Source organism: Berghia stephanieae, chromosome 5 (assembly GCF_034508935.2).
Source record: "Berghia stephanieae isolate SIO BIC M18660-M18661 chromosome 5, UCSD_Bste_1.3, whole genome shotgun sequence".
Taxonomy (NCBI): domain Eukaryota; kingdom Metazoa; phylum Mollusca; class Gastropoda; order Nudibranchia; family Aeolidiidae; genus Berghia; species Berghia stephanieae.
This window is the reverse complement of record NC_088364.1, coordinates 30374105-30393992: the sequence shown is the minus strand read 5'-3', so window position 1 is coordinate 30393992 and position 19888 is coordinate 30374105. Positions and strand designations below refer to the sequence as shown.

The following is a 19888-nucleotide window of genomic DNA, read 5'->3' as shown; positions in this document are numbered from 1 at the left end:
AGAAATATCAATGGTACAAGAGCTCACAGTACAAACGCATTCTCTCCGCATTTCAAATACACAATGTCTAAATAATAATAATAATAATAATAATAATAATAATAATAATAATAATAATAATAATAATAATAATAATAATAATAATAATAATAACAATATAATAATAATAATAATAATAATAATAATAATAATAATAATAATAATAATAATAATAATAATAATAATAATAATGATGATGATGATGATGATGGTGATATTGATGGTGGTAATGATGACCTAATAAATTAATAGAACTTCCATAGAGACGAGGATGTGCACTTTTTACTTAAAAAAAAAAAAACAAAAAAACTTAAAACTTGATGTAAAATCTCATTCATAAACGTAGATTTTTATAAACTTCTCTTCCAAATAGCATTGGTAATATATTACACAAAAGACTCGTTAGAACTTAAAAAAAAAAAAACAAAAAAAAAAAAACAACCAACATTATCATTTTAAATTATATTTTGTTTCTCTATTTACATTGGAATATCAATGTACATTTATTTTGAAATATTTAGGTTATAATATATTATTTTCATAACTCATATATGATTACAGTTTTACAACAACATAAATTTCCTCAAGCTGAGTAACATATTTATAATCACAGCCCACAAAGTGTATTTTCTGTCGAGTAATAATAATAATAGATTTATAACAAATAAATATAGTACCGTGACGATGGACAGCATCAGCATCAGCTCTCTCTTTCTGTCACTCTCTCTCTCACACACACACACACACAAACACAAACGGACACAGTTGCAAATCAAACATGCAACACTGTCTATGGCAAAACATATTAATCACTTTTGTTACGCTCTCAACGTATATGATAAATAAAAACTTTTGAAAAATTAAACAAACAAAACAACACCCTCCTTCACTCCCCCCCCCCCCTCCCCTTTTCAAGCATCGATAGCATCTTGTATGGTATGGATTCATGCAACAAACATCCTTCCCAACACTTCACCACTTATTCAACAATAAATTATTGCAACAATTAAGCGTTTTATATCCAAGCCAAGAAAACAATTAAATGTGAAGAACACTCAACAGTTACATAAGGATGTAACAGTCAGACATTCAGAAAAAAAAAAAAACAAGAGTAAAAAACATTTATCATGTATTTTTTTTTTTTTCATATAAAGCAACAAATACGAATACATTTTTAGGAAACCTATTTAAAAAAAACAAACAAACAAAAACAAAAGAATAAAAAAAAGAAGACAAGACCAGACCAGACAATAAGGCCATTGTTATTCATTGTGCAACAACTAATATATTGCATACCGAAGTACTGGTTATTATGAGTTGAAGTGGTCACCAGACCATTCACATCACATAGAGAGAGAGAGAGAAAGAGAGAGAGAAAGAGAGAGAGAAAGAGAGAGAGAGAGAGAGAGAGAGAGAGAGAGAGAGAGAGAGAGAGAGAGAACACACAAAACTATTGGTTAGAGTTTGTTTATGCTTTAACTAGCCCCCAAGGCAGTATTAGGAATAGTTGAAACGGATGTCTAACAGGCGACTACTGTACTTAATTCATGAAATAAAATTTGGTTCCATCAGACATATTATTATAGTGAGTCGATTTATGTAAGCTGTAGTAGGAATCACATTTAATTTCGGCGTGATTCAAACCCTAAATGTACTACAAAATATCAATAAAATATTTCTAATGAGCGTCTGAATCAGGGTGAAAAAAGGCAATGATGATGATGATTTACCAACATTGCTGTCTAAAAATAATATAGGAATCAATAGGAAAATCGTCAGATTTGTTACGATACAATCAACATTTTTCTTATTCAGATTTGTTTTGGCTTTTTTATACATTATAAAATCTAATGAAATTTTTTGGTTCTATTTATAACTAGACGTCTAATTGCTGTGTTGTAAAGCTTGTTTTGATGCACGTATGCACTTGTTGATTTTGAGTTTGAGTGTTTTAAAAAATCAAGTTTTGTGTTTGGTAAGACATTTCGGAGTAAAATCCTGAAACTTGTCGGTAAGGATAGAATTAATCATAAATTTCATCAAAATTACCATTAAAATCACAATATTTTTCTGAATTTCACTTAATTAGGACGTTTACAGGGAGGAAAGTTCGCATCAATTAATATAAAATAATAATAATATATACTGCATGAAAAAGGCGACAATTTGATGGCACCAGGGCGGGGTCCTGAGAATCTACCAGGAAAGACATATTAATCATTAGACATGCTTGATTCAAGGTTTTTAAAATTCGTAGTATTCTGAAGGAAAAGATAGTAAGTCTCTCTCTCTCTCTTTCTAAATTAAGAAACTAGGGAGCAGGCACCGGTATAAGATAAAGATCTGAACAAGTGTGTATGAAAGGTGCAAGATAAAGAAGGAAAGAAAAATACAAGAAAAAAAAAACCCAAAACAACCCAAAATATCATTCCACTCTGAGGTTCGATCCCCAGTAGAGGATAGAATGATATTTTGGGATGGTTTTTTTTCCCCCCTTGTATTTCCTCTTTCTTGCTTTGTCTAACACCTTTCATCCACACTTGTTCAGATCTCTCTAAATTACGAATTTGTTGAGGCCATGTGTATTGTGGTCTAACACTCGCCTTCGGACTGGACCGGAATGTCCTGGGTTGAAGTCAACCAATATTTCTGGTCTTTATCAAGATTCAACTGGTCATATTTTTTTAAAAATGTAATTAAAATTGAACTTTTATACAGCGCAATATCCTCTAAATGTGTTCAAAGCGCTTTACAAGTGGTCCCTGTCCAACAGCAACACGTAACATGTAGAACGAGTCATGGCGCCTGTCAGGGGATACTACAATTTTTTTCCGGACAGAGACAACGCTGTTAACTTATTTTACACCTGAATACGGTGAGAGAATGTGTTTAAAGAGCCTTCTCCAAGGACTCAACTAAGCGCCAAGAGAGGCTCGAACTCAGGACCTTCTGATCCGAAAGCGAATGTCAATGTGTTTAAAGAGCCTTCTCCAAGGACTCAACTAAGCGCCAAGAGAGGCTCGAACTCAGGACCTTCTGATCCGAAAGCGAATGTCAAACAACTTGACCACATAGCCGCACAATGTTGTTATTATTACGTGGTCCGGTCCGGATCGGGGCTTTTTTTTTTTTTTTTAGGTTCTTTTTCTCTCGACCACTTGACCATCAAAACGTTTATGAATGGATGGCGATTGTTCCATTCGCTCTCTCCCTCTCCCTCTCTCTCGTTGCTATTGTTATCACCAGCAGCAACACTTCAGAGAAAACAAGGACCTGCTACTTAAAAGTGATTTACTCAATGACAATGACAATGACTCATTCTTCACCAAGCTCTTGAAATTAAAAAGCTGTAGCTTCATCCATCAATAGAAAACTAATAATGCCCTTTCAGCCAAAGCTTGGGTATCCTGTTTTATCAATTTTCTATTTTTAACTTACTTATTTATTTATTTAATTTTTTTTAATTTTTTTTTTTTTTTTGGGGGGGGGGGGGGGGGGATGATATAGAACATACAATTAATTTTTTTTTCATCCCGGAAGAAGAATAAAGAGGAATTTGACTTTTTAAGTTAGGGAAATATCTTAAAATATTTTTAATTAGGGTCACACAATGTTAAACAAAGTCTTCAAACTTAAAAATAACAAAAACAACCACCCCCCACCCCGAAAAAAATAATAATAATAAAAAAATAATTAATAAAAAAAAAAAAAAAAAAATATATATATATATATATATATATATATATATATATATATATATATATATATATATATAATATATATATATATATATATTATATATATATATATATATAATATATATATTAGATCTTAATTATTCACTTTAACCATTGGTAACAACAAGATATGAAGTGAGTAGAAAAGTGCCAGTTAACCATTGTATTACATTCAGTTACGTATTGAGAGCAACATATCTGTGGTTATTTATAATCCTTACGTTATCAACTTTGTAAGGACTCAACTGAAGAGTTTCCAAATACAGAGTTTTAAGAGCTCCAAATACAGGGTTAATTAATGATATTGTTGACGAAGATCCCTGTACTTGTAATGATACAGAAAGAATACACTAACTGTTTCCTTTAATATTTTAAAATCCTATCTCATCCTATCTTATTGTATAAGACACCAACAAAAATTATTATTATCATTTCTTCTTAGAATCGCATAATGTCCTCTCTATATAAAAATATAAATACAGAGAATAGTACTTATTTCAACAGCTACTTTAAGTAGAAACCGCCCATTGACAATAATATACAAAATGAGTTTCCCCACTTCTAGGGCGTGCACGTATAATTCTATTTTCAAACCAGGAAAACCAAATCGTGAGAACGCGTATATCTATTTCCTTTGAAAAGCCTAGCTACATCCTTCAATTTAATACTGTTCCTATCTCTACTCTTTGCTCTAGAGCGAATCCAAAAAAACCAAAAAAAAAAAACAAAAAAAAAAAAAAAAACCCGAATAACGATGATCACAAGATGATGACGGTAAATCTCAACTTGACTACAATGGGCACGATCTATATTACATTTCCATGTGCTCGAGGTCATTGGTCACATTGCATAGTGTGCTCAAAGTGACCCGCATAGTGAAAAGTGTTCACAGTTTTTGAAATATCTAACATCACGATTGGTCATTTTGTTCAGCTTGACACATGGGTATGTTTACAACTTTCATAAACAAAGCAGCGTGTTTACATTTCTGAAGAAATATCCAATCGTTGGACAGCAATAAAATCATGTGATTGATGACTTAGTTGGACGAAAACAGAATATAGATCGCTCCCATTAATTGTCGGAGATCCGCTGCTCCCAACTTGAATGAAGTGAAAACGTCTGGGGGGGAAAACATGAATTAATCATCACAACATACAGTTCCTACTTTGAAATTTGAAACAGTAACAATTCTATTCTATTTGATTAGTCACACATTTGTCTCATGGCCTGGACCCAGCGGACCTCTCCACCATATTAATATCCATTAAAACTGCAACAGCACTAAACACTATAATATAATAATTAATTTTCATAAGAAATCCCGGTGAGGTCTCACTGAAACGTTCAAAAACTGGCCTTTGGGGAATAGTTCTTCGGGTCTTCTTTCTTTTTAAAGCTCTTTTTCTTGGCTATGCATTTAGGCAAGCAAAATCACGACGAACCTCACATAAAACAAAAAGAAAAGAAAAAATACAAAACAAAACGAAAACAAACAAAAAAAAAACAAGAAAAAAACCCCACATAAATTTCATTTTTTCAACACATATTCCCTTTTCCGATGCATTTGAAGGGTAGGGGAGGGGTGAATAGCATTTCCAATAATTCAACATACATAATCTAATGAATATATCTAGTATATCCGTAAGTTAACTTATCAACATAATGTATTGTTCACATGTCATGAGGCAGGATAAAGTCGTTTAAAAAAAGAAACCTAATCCATCAGTTCTATTTTTCATTCCTCCCACGCCTTGGAGGTAAAGTGGATTATGTTTCAGCATTTCCTCTTTATGTGCATGTCCACATGTTATTGCAGTTAATGCTGTTGGGGACGTATCAGAAAGAATCAGCTATAATCCTCAGAAATTAGTATCACTTAACGGATTATGATGTCCCTCAAAGGCAATATATAAGCAGTTTTCAATGATGAACTATCGTGTTACTGACAGGACGGCTATTTAACTTTTCAAATAATATCAAAATTTGTCCACAGGGATCGTTGTTCTTTATAATATTCTACAGCTGGACCGGCATTGGAGCCATTGGTTGACTCATGGCGATACTCCTGCACGCCTCGCAGTTTTGCATCTTGCTGAGATCTTGCAGTTTTTTGGCGACTGCCTCGTAGAGCAAGACAGCTGGTCCCAGCTTCATCCCGAGAGTCTTTGTCAGGTGGTCTGTCGTGAGCAGAACAAGAATTCGACCGTCAACGCGCTGCTCTCTGAAATGCTGGAGAGTAAAAATAAAAAGAGAAAAATGTACACACATGCACCAAATTATGATTAATAAGGTTACAATTATTACTTGTTGCAGATTAAACACGTTAACAGTTTTTTTTTTTTTAATTCTTTATCTTCATATTTCATTTTTAAATGGTTTTGTCTTTTCTGATCCCGCATCATCAAATTAATATTGTCAGGAAAAATATAAAATTTAATACGCTTAAAACGAAACTAGAATTATTTTTATTTTGCTTAATCAGTTTTATAAACACAATAAGATTTATAAAGAGCAATTATGTACTGTTAATAAGGCAATGTCGTGTTCGAATCCCATATGTTTGGGAAGATATGATTAAAAAAACAAACAAATATTTAAAATATTTATTAACAAAACAGTGGGGGGGGGGGGACAACCACAAAAGCAACAAACCAAGAACATACATGTCTTTTTCATCACAAAGTCATATATTTAACCAAAAGCAATAACTGGCTTATATACAAGAAATTATAATCGTTCCCTTTTTTCCTTCTAAATAATGGTTTCCAAACACAATACTTACATCAGTGTAAACAGCACATCCGTCCAATGAGGATAGAAATTTACATACATCCTCAACCTGCCACAGTCGAATATCGTCATCGCGGTGCTCTGCGCATGCGCACTGGTACATGACAGGCCTGGCATATTCTGGAGGAAGAGCTGAGAGGTAAGCAGCTGTAGCTTGTGCCTGCGGAACGTTCATGTAGTCTAGGTAACGCTTCCTGATGGATTCCGACATCTTGTCCATACTGCTGGACTCCAACCCGCAGGGCAAAGCGGACGTTTGAGGTCTCTGAGCTGCAGCTGCAGCGGCGAAGTAATCCCACTGGGCGCCCAAATCTGGTGGCCGACAGTTTTCAAGCCTGGAGACCGAGAAGAAAAAAAAACAATCAATAAACACTGAAGAACAGCTGTAATATATCCATTGTGACGTCAAAAGGGTTCAAAAGACATAACGACAATACACGAACATTTTAATTTGGAGGAAGGGATGAGGAGTCAAAGATTTATTCGATGGCAAATGCCACAACTGAATCAGAAGATGCAAACTAGCTAAAAGGCAAATAACTGTTTTAATTGATGTCCTTGTAACATCAGACACACCCAGGGATTATTAAACTTTATGTTGGAAAAACGTTATTCCTAAAAAGCAAATTGAACCAAATGAAATATCCGAACATATATTGGAAATCGCGTTAGTTTATTATGATGAGATGATGCAGAAGGGTCATCTGTTCCTTAGCATGTTGCCTTGACTTTCGTCAGATCCAAGGAAACCCAACTATCCATTTATTACAGGTCGGTCTTCCCCAGACTGTATTCTCTATGGTCTTCCCGGAGTTCAGGGTGTGAGAGCGCTAATATATCATAAAGCCACCTTAAGCCGACTCTATGACAGAGTTAAAATGAAAATGACATGGGGAGGGGGAAGGGCGAAGAGAATCATAACGGAATTCGTTAAAAGGGGATGAAGAGTTGTCGCTCTATGGTGCAGCCCCCCTGGAGGGTCCGGTCCTGATGTTGATAAATAATGAATGATATCTGAAAACATTAAATTTTATACGGGTGGAGAGATTGTGAAGTTTTGGAAGCATCCGTGTGATGGGTGATGGTGATAGTGAATTGTGTCGGGAGTGAAGGGTGCTGGTCTCAAGAGACACGTGAAATTTATGATGGGGGTCGTGAGATAGGGATCAGACGGGGTAAGGACGTTTTGTGATGGTAAAGTGAGCGGGGGAGAAGGAGGAGGGGGGGGGGGGGGGGGGGGGGTCTGTTAAATAATACATTTTAAAAATTTAACAAGGTTGGAATATGTGTGAATGCCAAAAACAGACGTATAGATAGATAGATAGATAGATAGATAGATAGATAGATAGATAGATAGATAGATAGATAGAAAGATGAGAGAGAGAGAGAGAGAGAGAGAGAGAGAGAGAGAGAGAGAGAGAGAGAGAGAGAGAGAGAGAGCATTATTACTGCCCATAATCTAAACGTTTCTTCTGTTCCAATATTTTTTTTAGTTTATGGACAATCGAAAACTCTGTGTTTGTTTTTGTTGTTGTTGTTTTTTTTTTTTTTTTTTTTGTTTTTTGTTTTTTTTTAATCACCAAATAGTCCACAAATGATAAGGAAAGAAAATGAAAATATCAGCCACCGACTCATCTGTTCCAATTCTCTAGACATATGATGGTAGACTACAATACTGAGAGTACGTATTGAAAAAGCCGTATAATGGAAGAGACCCAATCAGCGACGTGCAAATAAATGGACTGAATCAACCCCACGATAAAAAAACAACAACAGTACATTAATTTTAGCTGGCATCGTGACGTGATGATTATCTAATGATTACGACGGTAGGGTGGCATCGTAATAATAATATATGACAGATGAACAATAAAGTTACAGAATGAATGTGAAAAGGAAATGTTAACTGATGATGACGATGATGATGATGATGATGATGATGATGATGATGATGATGATGATGATGATGATGATGATGATGATGATAATGATGAACAACAACAACAAGAGCGATAGACATCGAGGTAGAGACAGACTTCTTCATTTTCTTCTCCTCCTCCTCCTCCTTCTTCTTTTCTGTAACTGCTTAATTTTAAAAATAATCGCAGTTTCTTTTCAAAACATCGGCACTGCCTAATGGTTAGTAACTATTCCATTATTGGAATTCATAAACGTAACTGTAACCACCTACCTCATTCTTTTGGCATTCAACTCCACGGCCACTTCAAATTCAGTGCTTGGTCTCTTCATGCCCACTGATGTAATCGCAGCGGCAGCTGATGATGAGGAAGCTGAAACGGACGCCGCTCCTGACAAATCCGACAAGAGGTAGGGATAGCCCTGAGGCCAACCATAAGCCGCCGCCGCTGCGAGAGATCTCTGGTACTCCATAACCGATGGCGGCTGCGCTGCAGCAGGGGCGTACGGTGGTCTTTGAAAAAGGGGATGGATTTGTGGCAAAGTCGGGGGAGATGGAAATCCATGGGGAAGTAAACTGCTTCCGGCAGCACCTGGATAGAAGATTGGATGCTCCTTGGGGAAAGGATATCCTGCGATGGGGGACCCCAGAGGAGCACCTGATCCAAGCGAGTTCAAGAGAGGCGAAGATGCAAAACGTGGGTCTTGAGATCTAAGCTGAAGCATAGGATGCACAAAACCAGCGGCTGGACTGGGTGATCTGAGGAAACAAACAGCATTAAGTGATAAACTTGTGATATCAAAATTATAATTATTAATTTTTTTTTTACATTAATCAACCTTGAACAGAACAGCCAGTGTTTTAATGCAGCTTTAGTTCAGAATATGTATACATGTGTACTAATTAAACTTTTAGATATTCAAAAGATATTTTTCGCCTCATCTCTTCCAATTTATAAATTCATCCACAATCGGGTTTTCCATCGCGATACTATCTTTCGATCCACTTCATTCGCGGAAAATATTCAATTCATTTTCAGTTCATAATGTATCTGCCATCGGTGCATTCATTCATTTATTCGTCCAAACTTATGTTTCCATCTGTCCATCCATTCACCTAAAATCATTCATCCATTCATCTTGTCAGCCATGCATTCAATCACGTGCCGTGCCCAGCCAAGCGTAGATCAGTATTATATCGGTAAAACCAGCGAACCGACACCGATACCAATCGATAACCAATACCAAATCGATATGACCGGCTATCTGAAGTGTCTATCAATCTAATCTCGTACTCCTGGGTCCAAGGTATTCGACTTCCCAGGCATTGATCGAACCCACGGACCGGGCGTAATTTAGTCTCGCATGGCGGAAATGATGGTGACGGTATTGATGTTCAAAACGGCGAGGCGTGAGAGATCGACTGTTGTCTTGGAAAACATCGACACAACAACATCCTGCCCCACCGGGTCATTCATCACAAGACGTGGGACGTCAACAGGGGCGTGGCAAGCTGGTCGTCACCAGTCGGACAGTATTTATTTATTTATTTATTTATTTTGCAAGGAAACCAGAAACTGGGAATTATATTAAATTCTTTGTCCTTGGTCAAATTTGTTGTCCTTAGCAAAGTTCTCTTTATGTTTCTTCTTCTTCTTCCCCACTCTTGTCATCATAAATGATCTTACACCCCCCTCTCTCTCTCTCTCTCTCTCTCTCTCTCCTCTCTCTCTCTCTCTCTCTATATATATATATATATATATATATATATATATATATATATATATTTCTCTCCCTTGCCCACCCCACAATCTCAATTTACACTCCTTCAAAGGCTCAGGTAATCTGAAATTTTCATATAAAAATACCACCGAAAACATCAACTAAACCTCAGTTATTACTTCAAAGTGTGGATAAAAATCGGCTGAAAAACAAAACATGTCATAAAGAAACTAAACTACGAGAGCACGTAACCTCTATATTATATACTCTTTTGCACTCTGGGATAGAAAAAAGAAAAGAAAAAAAAACCCAAACACATTTAACAATTTTGGCCAGAAAACTCGTTGTTCAAAATAATATATATCGATCGATTAAAATGGCCCTTAAACTTGTCAAAAACTCTCAAACTTGGGACTTCAATTGAAGTCTGACGTCCCGGGTTTGAGAGTTATAATAACAATATTTTAATCGGTCTTTATTTCAGGAATGAGTTTTCTGGCCAAAATTTTCAAGACGTGTTTTTTTGGGGTTTTTTTCAGAGTACGGCGGCAGTCTACTTACTCCACATGTAGTTTTTCTTTCGATTTCCGTTCTATACGATATTATATCTCACACTACTATTAATACGCACCACATTCACCCGCTAGACGGCGGGCGGGACGTTCAGTACGCTCTCACATATTATAACCTTTTTAATCTTCCACTACGGCCATTATATCAGCCTTCAAAGCGTTACCAGTCGTTCGATATTTATTTATTACCGCCCAAGGTGGGAAGAAAATCTGGGCTGTTGGGCTGTCGGGTACAACAACCTAGCAGTCGGTCCGTTCGGCTCTGGGATATTAGCAAGTTAACGATTAGATTACGTTCTCTGAACCTAAACGATCGAGGAAGCAAACCAGGATCTGTCCTCAGACGTCGCCACACGACGCAATTTGAGCACCGGGCGTCGTGTGGCCACGTCTGATGACCTTTTTTTTCCCTCGTCGTTTGGTCGATCGTTTAAGTTCAGGGAACAAAATCGTTAACTCGCTAATGTACCTACCCTGCATGACACAACGTCGGTAGTGTTATATTAAAATATTCTGAGTTTCAGTAAGCGTTTCTAGATATCATTCAACCCCTCTCCATAACTAGTAACGAGTAATGATATCAAGTTTGCAATATAATTTGTGTCGCCACATTACAAAGCCTTAAATTTCACTGAAATATTTAGTAAATGTATTTTATTCAGATAAACATCTGAACAAGTGTGTCTGATTTATTCAGATAACGAAATGAGATAGGGGTAGAATAAAATATTTCTTAAACTCTTGCATTTTGAAATTCGAACTTTGTTCCCAATAGTCCGGAAATTAAAAAAAAAAAAAAAAAAAAGAAAACAAAAACAAGAGTGTAAGAACCGTATATTATACGATGTTGTCGGGTGGTTGTCACTGTTGTTGAAAATCTTATAGATATGTCATTGTTACTGTTGTTGTTGTTATTATTACTGTTATTATTATTATTATTATTATTATTATTATTATTATTATTATTATTATTATTATTATTATTATTATTATTATTATTATTATGGCTTTTATTGACGTTTTGTGCTGCTACGTGGTCTTGTGGTACTACACCCTCGCTTTCGTATCGGAAGGTCCTGTATTCGAGCCTCGTTCTCGCATAGTTGAGTCCTTGTAAAAGGCTCTTTACTCACATTATCTCACCGTACTCAAGTGTAAAATGAGTAACAGACCGTTAGCAGCGTTGTACTGTCCGAAAAAAAAATGTAATATCGCCTAACAGGCGAGGCGTCATGTCTCGCCCTACATGTTAAATGTTGCTGTCGACCTGGGACCTTGAGAGGATATTGCGCTATTTAAAAACTCTCAACTCTCATTTTTGCTGCTACAGTTATGATGTTGCTAGTATGGTGCTCTGCTGTTGACGTTGCTTGATCGTGTGTATGTGTGTGTGTGTGTGTGTGTGTATGTGTGTGTGTATGTGTGTGTGTCATGTGCGTTTGTTGGAAATTACAATTGAGAAGCAGTACATCAAAGATAACATCAGCGGATTGCATGAGATGGAAGGCGATAAAGCTCGTGGCATGTTAGAAAATCCGGAGTTTTACTATAAGATAATCCCCAAATTTACACGAAACTATGTGTTCTTAGCCATATCGATGAGACTTGAGTTTGGTGTGCGAGAGAACAGGATTCTATGATTTACTACGGTTGCCATGCTGGTTATAGCTATAATATGGCATAAACACGATTATACCCATTAGGGTTAGGTCAAATATTTTATCATAAAACTTTAATATTGTTTATGATTGGAGAGATGAATAACCCGGTATTAAAGTAACATCTTAAAAAGGAGTCCCTCAGAGCCAAAATGCCAAGAGAACTGGATAGTTCATCCCTAGCTTGATACCCTTTGGATATCGTGCAGTACTTTCGCACAACCTAACAGACACAGCTACTAACTACTAATAGGTGAACAGGGGATAAAGAAGAAGGAAGAAAAAATATGGACGGTCCCTTTGAGAAACAGGCTCCGTACTCTATCAACTGACCTATCGAGACCATCACAAAACAGACAAACGTTATATATATAATATTAGTAAAAGTTATTTAAAACTGTAAGTTACATGGAGTTTATAATAATAATAATAAAAATAATAATAATAATAATAATAATAATAATAATAATAATAATAATAATAATAATAATAATAATAATAATAATAATAATAATAATAATAATAATAATAGATATGGTCTAATGATAATAATCACTGGATTTCAAGTTTCTGAGGCGTGAGAGAATGAAGTAAAAATGTTGAAAAGAAAGAAAATTCAAGCTTAAAAGATGGAAAGATAACAGTGGCTGGGAGAGCGGGAAGAACAATAAATGCAATTACTTACAGGAAGGAATGTCCGTGACTTGCGGCCAGCACGCGCATGTAATCGCTAAAGGCCGCTTCCGACACGCCCCCTTGAGGTCTTCCCAATGGGTCAAGGGTCGGAACAGGGGTCATAGACAAGGTCGGGCCGCTAGACGAGGCTTCGTGCCTGCTGATACTTTCAGCTTGGGCGGCTGCTGCTCGGCTAATTTCGCGTTCTCGCCTCTCAGCCTCAGACCGCCTACGTTGTTGTTCCCTCTCTGCTGCCTCTCTACTATCCTGCTCCCTTTTCTCCCTCTCTCTCCTCTCCTCGCGTTCTCGTTCTTTTCTATTCCTCTCCTCTTTCGCTTTCTGTCGCAGTCTCATCTCCTCCTTCTCTCGCTCCAGAGTATAGTCTTTGTCTTTATTCGAGACTTTTTCATTACTGGATGGAATTGAGCCACTGAGGGCAACAGCAACAACGGGCTTAGAGTCCTGTAATCCAGGCTCTTTCCTCAAAGGATCGCTCCGTTCTAAAATGGATGCAAATCCATGAGGGTTGCTGTTTTCTTTCGCCGTTGGTGGATGGATTCCAGAATTGTTTGGAATTGGATATTTTTTGTCCCGAACACTTTCTGTCTCGGAGACGATCTCGTGTTTATTTATATTTCCTTCAGAATGTTGGGTACTTTCGTCGTTGTTATTTTTCTCTGATTTGATCTTCAGTGGCAAAGCGACATTGTTGTTGTCGGAGTAATTTGATGTAGTAGTTGTTGTAGAGGGGGAACATATTTGAGGATATGGGTGCTGGTGGTGGATTAAAGGAATGTTTTGTTTTTCACTGTTGTGGTTGGGCATTACTGTTGGAGGCACCCAGATGTGTTCCGATTTGATATTGGGTAGTGAAGCAACAGACATCGCTGGAGGAAGAGTTGATACGCTCATCGTTGCTGATGAAGATTGGGGTGATAATGTTGATGATGAAGACGATGATAACGATGATGTTGTTTGCGAGGATGAGGATGAGTTGGATGATTCTATCGCTGAAGTTGGATGAGAGACATGGGAAGATGAAGATGAAATTGACTGCGAAGTAGATGATGATGATGAGGATGACGACGGCGGTGTAGAGAACGATATTGTTGTGCTGGGGCTCTGTAATGATATGGGCTGTTGAGAATGTGTGGACACCTGTGATGATGATGACGTTTCGGCGGGAAGAATGAGTTTTGTTTGACGTTTCGGATCTATTTTGGGAGATGACTCAGTATCGTTGTCATTTGGTAGATTGTCCACAGATGATTCCGACTTATCAACCATGACAAGGCCGGATTCCTCTTCGATGTCAATTTCTAATCTGGAAGAGTGTGATTCATCAACCTCGTCATCTTCATCAGAGCTGTCAAAACTGACGTCACCATCGTCGCCATTGACGTCAATATCGTTATCGTCTTCAACTTCGGAATACTGTTCTTTGACACTCTCACAATTGTGGTTTTTCAAATTTTTAAATTGGTTATTTGAATCGGTATCATTTTCGTGCACTGAGTCCGAAGCACATGACAAGCGATCAATAGCTTTATCGTCCGATGTGGGACTTTCCACACGATTGAAAGTACTGTGGTATGTGTTAGTGGGAGGATTCGTGATAGGGGTGTTGCTAATCATGGAAAGAACGGAGTGTACACGCTTTGTTGGCGTTGTTGACGTTGGATTAGATGAGGACGACGATGACGGAGTAGATAATGGCGATAGAGATGGTGATGTTGATAAAGAAGTGGCGGATGGCACGGATAACAGTAAGGACGACGATGACGTTGATGATGATGAAGTATTTAAGGAGAGGGATGTCGAGAATGATTTTGGCGGTGATAATGGAGTGGTTGTTGTAACCGGTGGTGATGATAATCCACTGGTTAATGGCACGACTGGGAGAGTTCTGGGAAATAAAGGTGACGAAAATAATATCGACGACGACGACGACGATGATGGTGGTGATGATGATGATGAGGCGGTACTTGATGTTGTCGATGAAATGGCGTTGTCTTGTCTTATTTCACCAGACGTTGGTGACAGGTTTTCCGGTTTGAGTCTGGTGGATAAAATGGAGATAATAAATATATAGGAGATTACTTTGTATGTAAAAGTTTGACGACCTCCCCCCCCCCCCCCCTTCCTAAAAAAAATGCAAAGAAACAAAAACAAAATCTTTTTTCATTTCTCTTATGCATATAAAACCACGGATTAATTGAGTTGATGGAAAGAAAGATCCATGTCGAATTCTTTTCTTTTATATCCGTACTTACTTACTGTCCACTATAAAGCCTGTTGCAATGTAGGGCGGCAGCGATGATGGTTCCCCCATCTTCCTATGTCTACAGCCACCGTCTTCATAATATAACATATTATTATAATTATATAATTCGCTGTAATTTAGAATTAATATCCTACGCTTTCTTTTGTTTATTTTTTTTTTTTTTTTCTTTGCAGTATTTAATGATATAATTAAATCCTTCTGACAATAGCATATTCTTTATAAAATAAGTATGAATAACAAAAAGGAGAAAAGTACAATTATTTGACAGTCTCTTCTCACTTTCAGATGCCCATTCTTAATGAGATTGCATAGAGCAGACTGCACTTGATCACCGACTGCGGGACACCCCAACCTTCATTATACTTGTAAGTTCAGAAACAGCCTATATCCACGTTTCGTTTTTTTAAATCGCAGCGAAATCACGGACGAAGCCAGTTTGAAAAGCTCTGTCAGTTACACACACTCGTGGGTGGTCGCCCATAGAAAGACCCGATTGTTGACATTCGCTGTTTCATTCCCTCTGTGTAAACGTCCTCAAATCCCACACAACTTCTCTCTATGACAACAATACTAGCTGAAGGGTTAAATTCAACAAAGTGACAATGGCTGTCTCATATTTTAAGGTCCTCAACTTTTTCACCTCAAGGTGCGAAAATCAAACACACGTTATTTCTCTGCTACTTTTGAAAAACACCCCCCCCCCCCCCCCCCCCAAATAAAAAAAAAAAAAAAACAAAAAAAAAAACAACTTTTGTTTAAACGGAATGGTATTATAAATTACACCGTCAACTTCGTCAAGGTGGAAACGTAGCTTTTCTGTCCGCCCTTTATCGGCTTTTTCTGCGTTTCACCAAGGCAATGGGAGCTAAGGTAGTTTTTTTTTTTTTTTTTTTTGTAAATGGAGGAGAGGGAAAGAAAAGAACGATAGAAAAACCCTTCCCTTTGCCCGTAATAAAACGATAGCCGCGCGTCGTTTTATCTCCCTACGCCACTGAACGCCCATAATAATAAAAGTCAGGCCTTTTCATTAGAGCCACGTGTGCGTCCTCGACTGACACCGAGAGCAAAAATAACACACAGCTTACAAACACACAGTGCCTTAACACACACGAGCTATGTATGTGTTGTTTTCTTATTTTTTTTAAATCATTATTTTAACACACCGACAGGCACGAACGTTGGCGATACAGTGCAGGGAGAGAGGCCACCTAGGTTTGTAATATAACAACCAAGTTACCATAAGTAACAACCAACGAAACAACTGAAAACTAGCTACGAGGTGGGGTATCCCTATGCCATTTACTTAAACCCAAAAGCCGAGGCAGATTTTATAATAATATATTTTTAAAGGGATTTTGATTTTCGATTCCTCACTCTTGATCTGTGATCCAGGCTTCAATTCAAAATTGATTGGTTTCTCAAATGATAGATTCACGTCAATGTAGCCTTCTCATCGCCAATAATACTGGGGCCGCCACTGAATGTATACTTTTTCTCATAGCTTAAGCTCACAAATTCAAATAATCAAAAAAAGCAATTTTACCTTCGCCTGGTTACTTTTTTAAAAAAAACATTTTAACACACTGTGATGGGCACGAACGTTGGTGAAACGGGGAGGCCACCTAGATTTGTACTATAATATCACGTATACTGAGTTACTACCAACAAAACAACTGAAAACTAGCTATTTGACAAGATGTTGAATTAATAGATTCATTCTAATGCGATACGCAAAACATTTATTATGAATGTATCAAACCGTTTGGCCAAATTATAAAGAAAGATTTCCCTTTGTTTGAGTGTAACATCCTCATCGCCAATAATACTGGGACCTCCACTGAATGTATGCATTACCTCATAGGTTGAGTTCACAAATTCAAATAACAAAAAAGCAATTTCACCTTCACGTGGATATTCAAATTCTAGCTTCCCCCTCTCCCCTCACGGCAGGTCGCTCGGTCCACACAATTTACGGCTAATTCTGGAGATTTATGAGGAATTTGCATCCCTGCTTCTTTGACAAATAGACGAGATAAGCTCGTTTCAGTGCATAGACGAATACAATTCCTCCGGCTGTATATCTGGCAATGTTTTTGAAGCTCGGTTGGCCAAATTGAAAGAGCGTCTAATGTATGAACAGACCGGGTTCGACTCCAAACTTGTGCCGGAACAACCATTCTCTACTTGTCACTAAAGCAGTCATAAGGTAACAGGGTTTATTCTACAAGTGTTTAACTCAAAGTACTCCTACTTCATCGTGGACGTTAAATTATCCCGTCCAGTTGACATTAGGTGTAAGTACCTACCAGTTTCAACCCACCCGCCTCCTCAAATAACAAGCAAACCAAGTGCTCCATAGCTCTAAATGTCTTCTTTATAAAAACATGCCGTGATCATTCCAGATATTTGCAATATCGGTTTGTTCCCAAGTTTTCAAAATCTAAACAGGTTTACTATACAGATTGTCATTGTCATTGTATGCCATAGATTCTATTCCAGTGCCAGATTCCTTAAAACTAAACTCACCCCTCCCATCTCCATCAAACCCCCAAATTATTATGTTATTGTCCCAGCTTTACAATATGTCGAATTATTATTTTTTTTAAATATTACATTACGTTGAGGTCTCAGGCTCTGTAATCTATCCCGTATCTGTGTCATGAGACAAATACCAATGATTACTGACTGCTCAGCAGCCTTTTGGGCAGAACTTACACTTCTCCGGGGAAAAAACCCCATCAGATTGCATCTTGAACGTCAACAAGGACTGCTTGCTACTAAGTATGCATAAGCTTCAAAATTTACTTTAAAAAATATTAATTTAAAAAATGTCCCACTTTTAAGATGTACTTAACAATATTTCATTCCTCACAGCCCACCATATCGTGTCGTCTAATTTACTAAAATGACGTCTACTAATCTACTTATATATCGTCTAAATAATCTACTAATGTATATATAGATCATTGTTTGAAACAATTTTCCTAAAATATAAAGTTTATAACCGGAAGTTGCGATTAGCCAAGACGTTATGAATGTTCTTAAAATAAGAAAATTCGCTTTAAAATATTCCCCATTTCTATCCACCCGCTTCATAATAATATTATCATGACATAATAATAATATTGTTTCTCACGAACGTCCTAGAAATAATTATGTGCGGGTAACATGAAAATGCAATTAACCAAAAACTTTTTGAATGATCGACCTTTAAATGTTAATCTTTTTCCACCACCTTTGCACACCAAGTTATGTTATCACCCTTTCCTTTCCAATTCTAGCCACCCATGCTTCAGGACCCCCCCCCCCCCCCCTACTAACAGGAGGTAATCGTTGAAGCCAAACCCAATCCTCTTATAATCTCTCCTTCTTCACAACGAATAATCACATAATAACCCATCTAATGCAATGTTATGTACGTCTGGATGTGTGGCGATGCTATAAATCTTATGGCAGCAGCAGTTGGCAACAACTGTGCTAGTGCTATGAATCTGTAGAAATATAATATAAAACAAGTCGCATATGCTGCGTTATTCATCACATATAACTGTATGCAAGTAGGAGTATATCCTAAATCATGTCATTTGCTATTCAGACTCTTGATAGTTTCAACATGAAAACACCAGGTAGAGAGGCGTAGCAAATAATTAATGTCGTTACGTCACAAGACGATCGACTTATAGTGTATAGTTTTTTTTAAATAAATTAAAAAATGAGAGAGGGAGAGGGAGAGAGAGAGAGAGAGAGAGAGACATCGTGATATATATATATATATATATATATATATATATATATATATATATATATATATATATATATATATATATATATATTATTATTCTCTGTTTTCACCCGGCACTTCTCCATACCCTTTATTTTTCAAGATATAGTGAAGCACGTATCAACGTTGTGGCTTCAGAATATGTACGTAAAACATGATTTTCCTTTAATATTATTATCTTGTCTTTATCGTTAACAAAAAAAAAAACAAAAAAACTCTCTCCATCAACAAAACTGTAGATTCTAATGAATATTATTCAACACGAGCATCAGGACATCGGGTAATAAATGCCTAACGAAGGACACTAGAATAAGGATCAACCTCATAGAATGTTAACAATTGTACGTCTTTTTTTCCTTCCACATAAGAACGCTCATTCATCGAATGATGTCATGTCGAGTACCTCTTATTTCGTAGGCGGAGGGAGAGTAGACAGTGTAAAGGGGAAGGGTTGGGGGGAAAATTACTCACCCGGTACTCGTGTCTGGCACCGCAGAGCTCTTGTCAACGCCAGGACGTTTCATTTCCGGTTTGATGGGAGCGCCACCTGGTGAGAGCTGGCCTGGGACAATGGCGACCCCTGGCGGCCGGAAGAAGCCCATCGCGTGGTTATCGTTCTTGTCGATACTGTTGTTTCCAAGGCTGCCAACGCCAGATGATTCGTTGTTGTTGTTGTTGTTGTTGTTGTTGTTGTTAATGTTATTGACTGT

General features: G+C 37.2%; 1 protein-coding gene and 1 long non-coding RNA gene across 2 annotated transcripts in view; both read right to left on the bottom strand.

The window, feature by feature from the left end:
* Positions 1-330: 330 nt before the first annotated feature.
* LOC144972737 (uncharacterized) lies at positions 331-3531 on the bottom strand. Its single transcript, XR_013645416.1, has 2 exons — positions 3073-3531; positions 331-2985 (listed from the first exon to the last, which is right to left on the bottom strand). It is a non-coding gene; the product is annotated as an uncharacterized LOC144972737 (long non-coding RNA).
* Positions 3532-5178: 1647 nt separating this feature from the next.
* LOC144972735 (uncharacterized) overlaps positions 5179-19888 on the bottom strand; it is a 77770-nt gene continuing 63060 nt past the window's right edge. The window contains exons 2-6 of the mRNA XM_078914321.1: positions 19650-19888; positions 13124-15172; positions 8761-9246; positions 6562-6904; positions 5179-6008 (exon numbers count right to left, since the gene is read on the bottom strand). The exon at positions 19650-19888 is cut by the window's right edge and continues 417 nt beyond it. Of these exons, the coding sequence (XP_078770447.1) occupies positions 5796-6008; positions 6562-6904; positions 8761-9246; positions 13124-15172; positions 19650-19888 (3330 nt within the window). The 3' untranslated portion in view covers positions 5179-5795. The remainder of the gene's footprint in view (positions 6009-6561; positions 6905-8760; positions 9247-13123; positions 15173-19649) is intronic.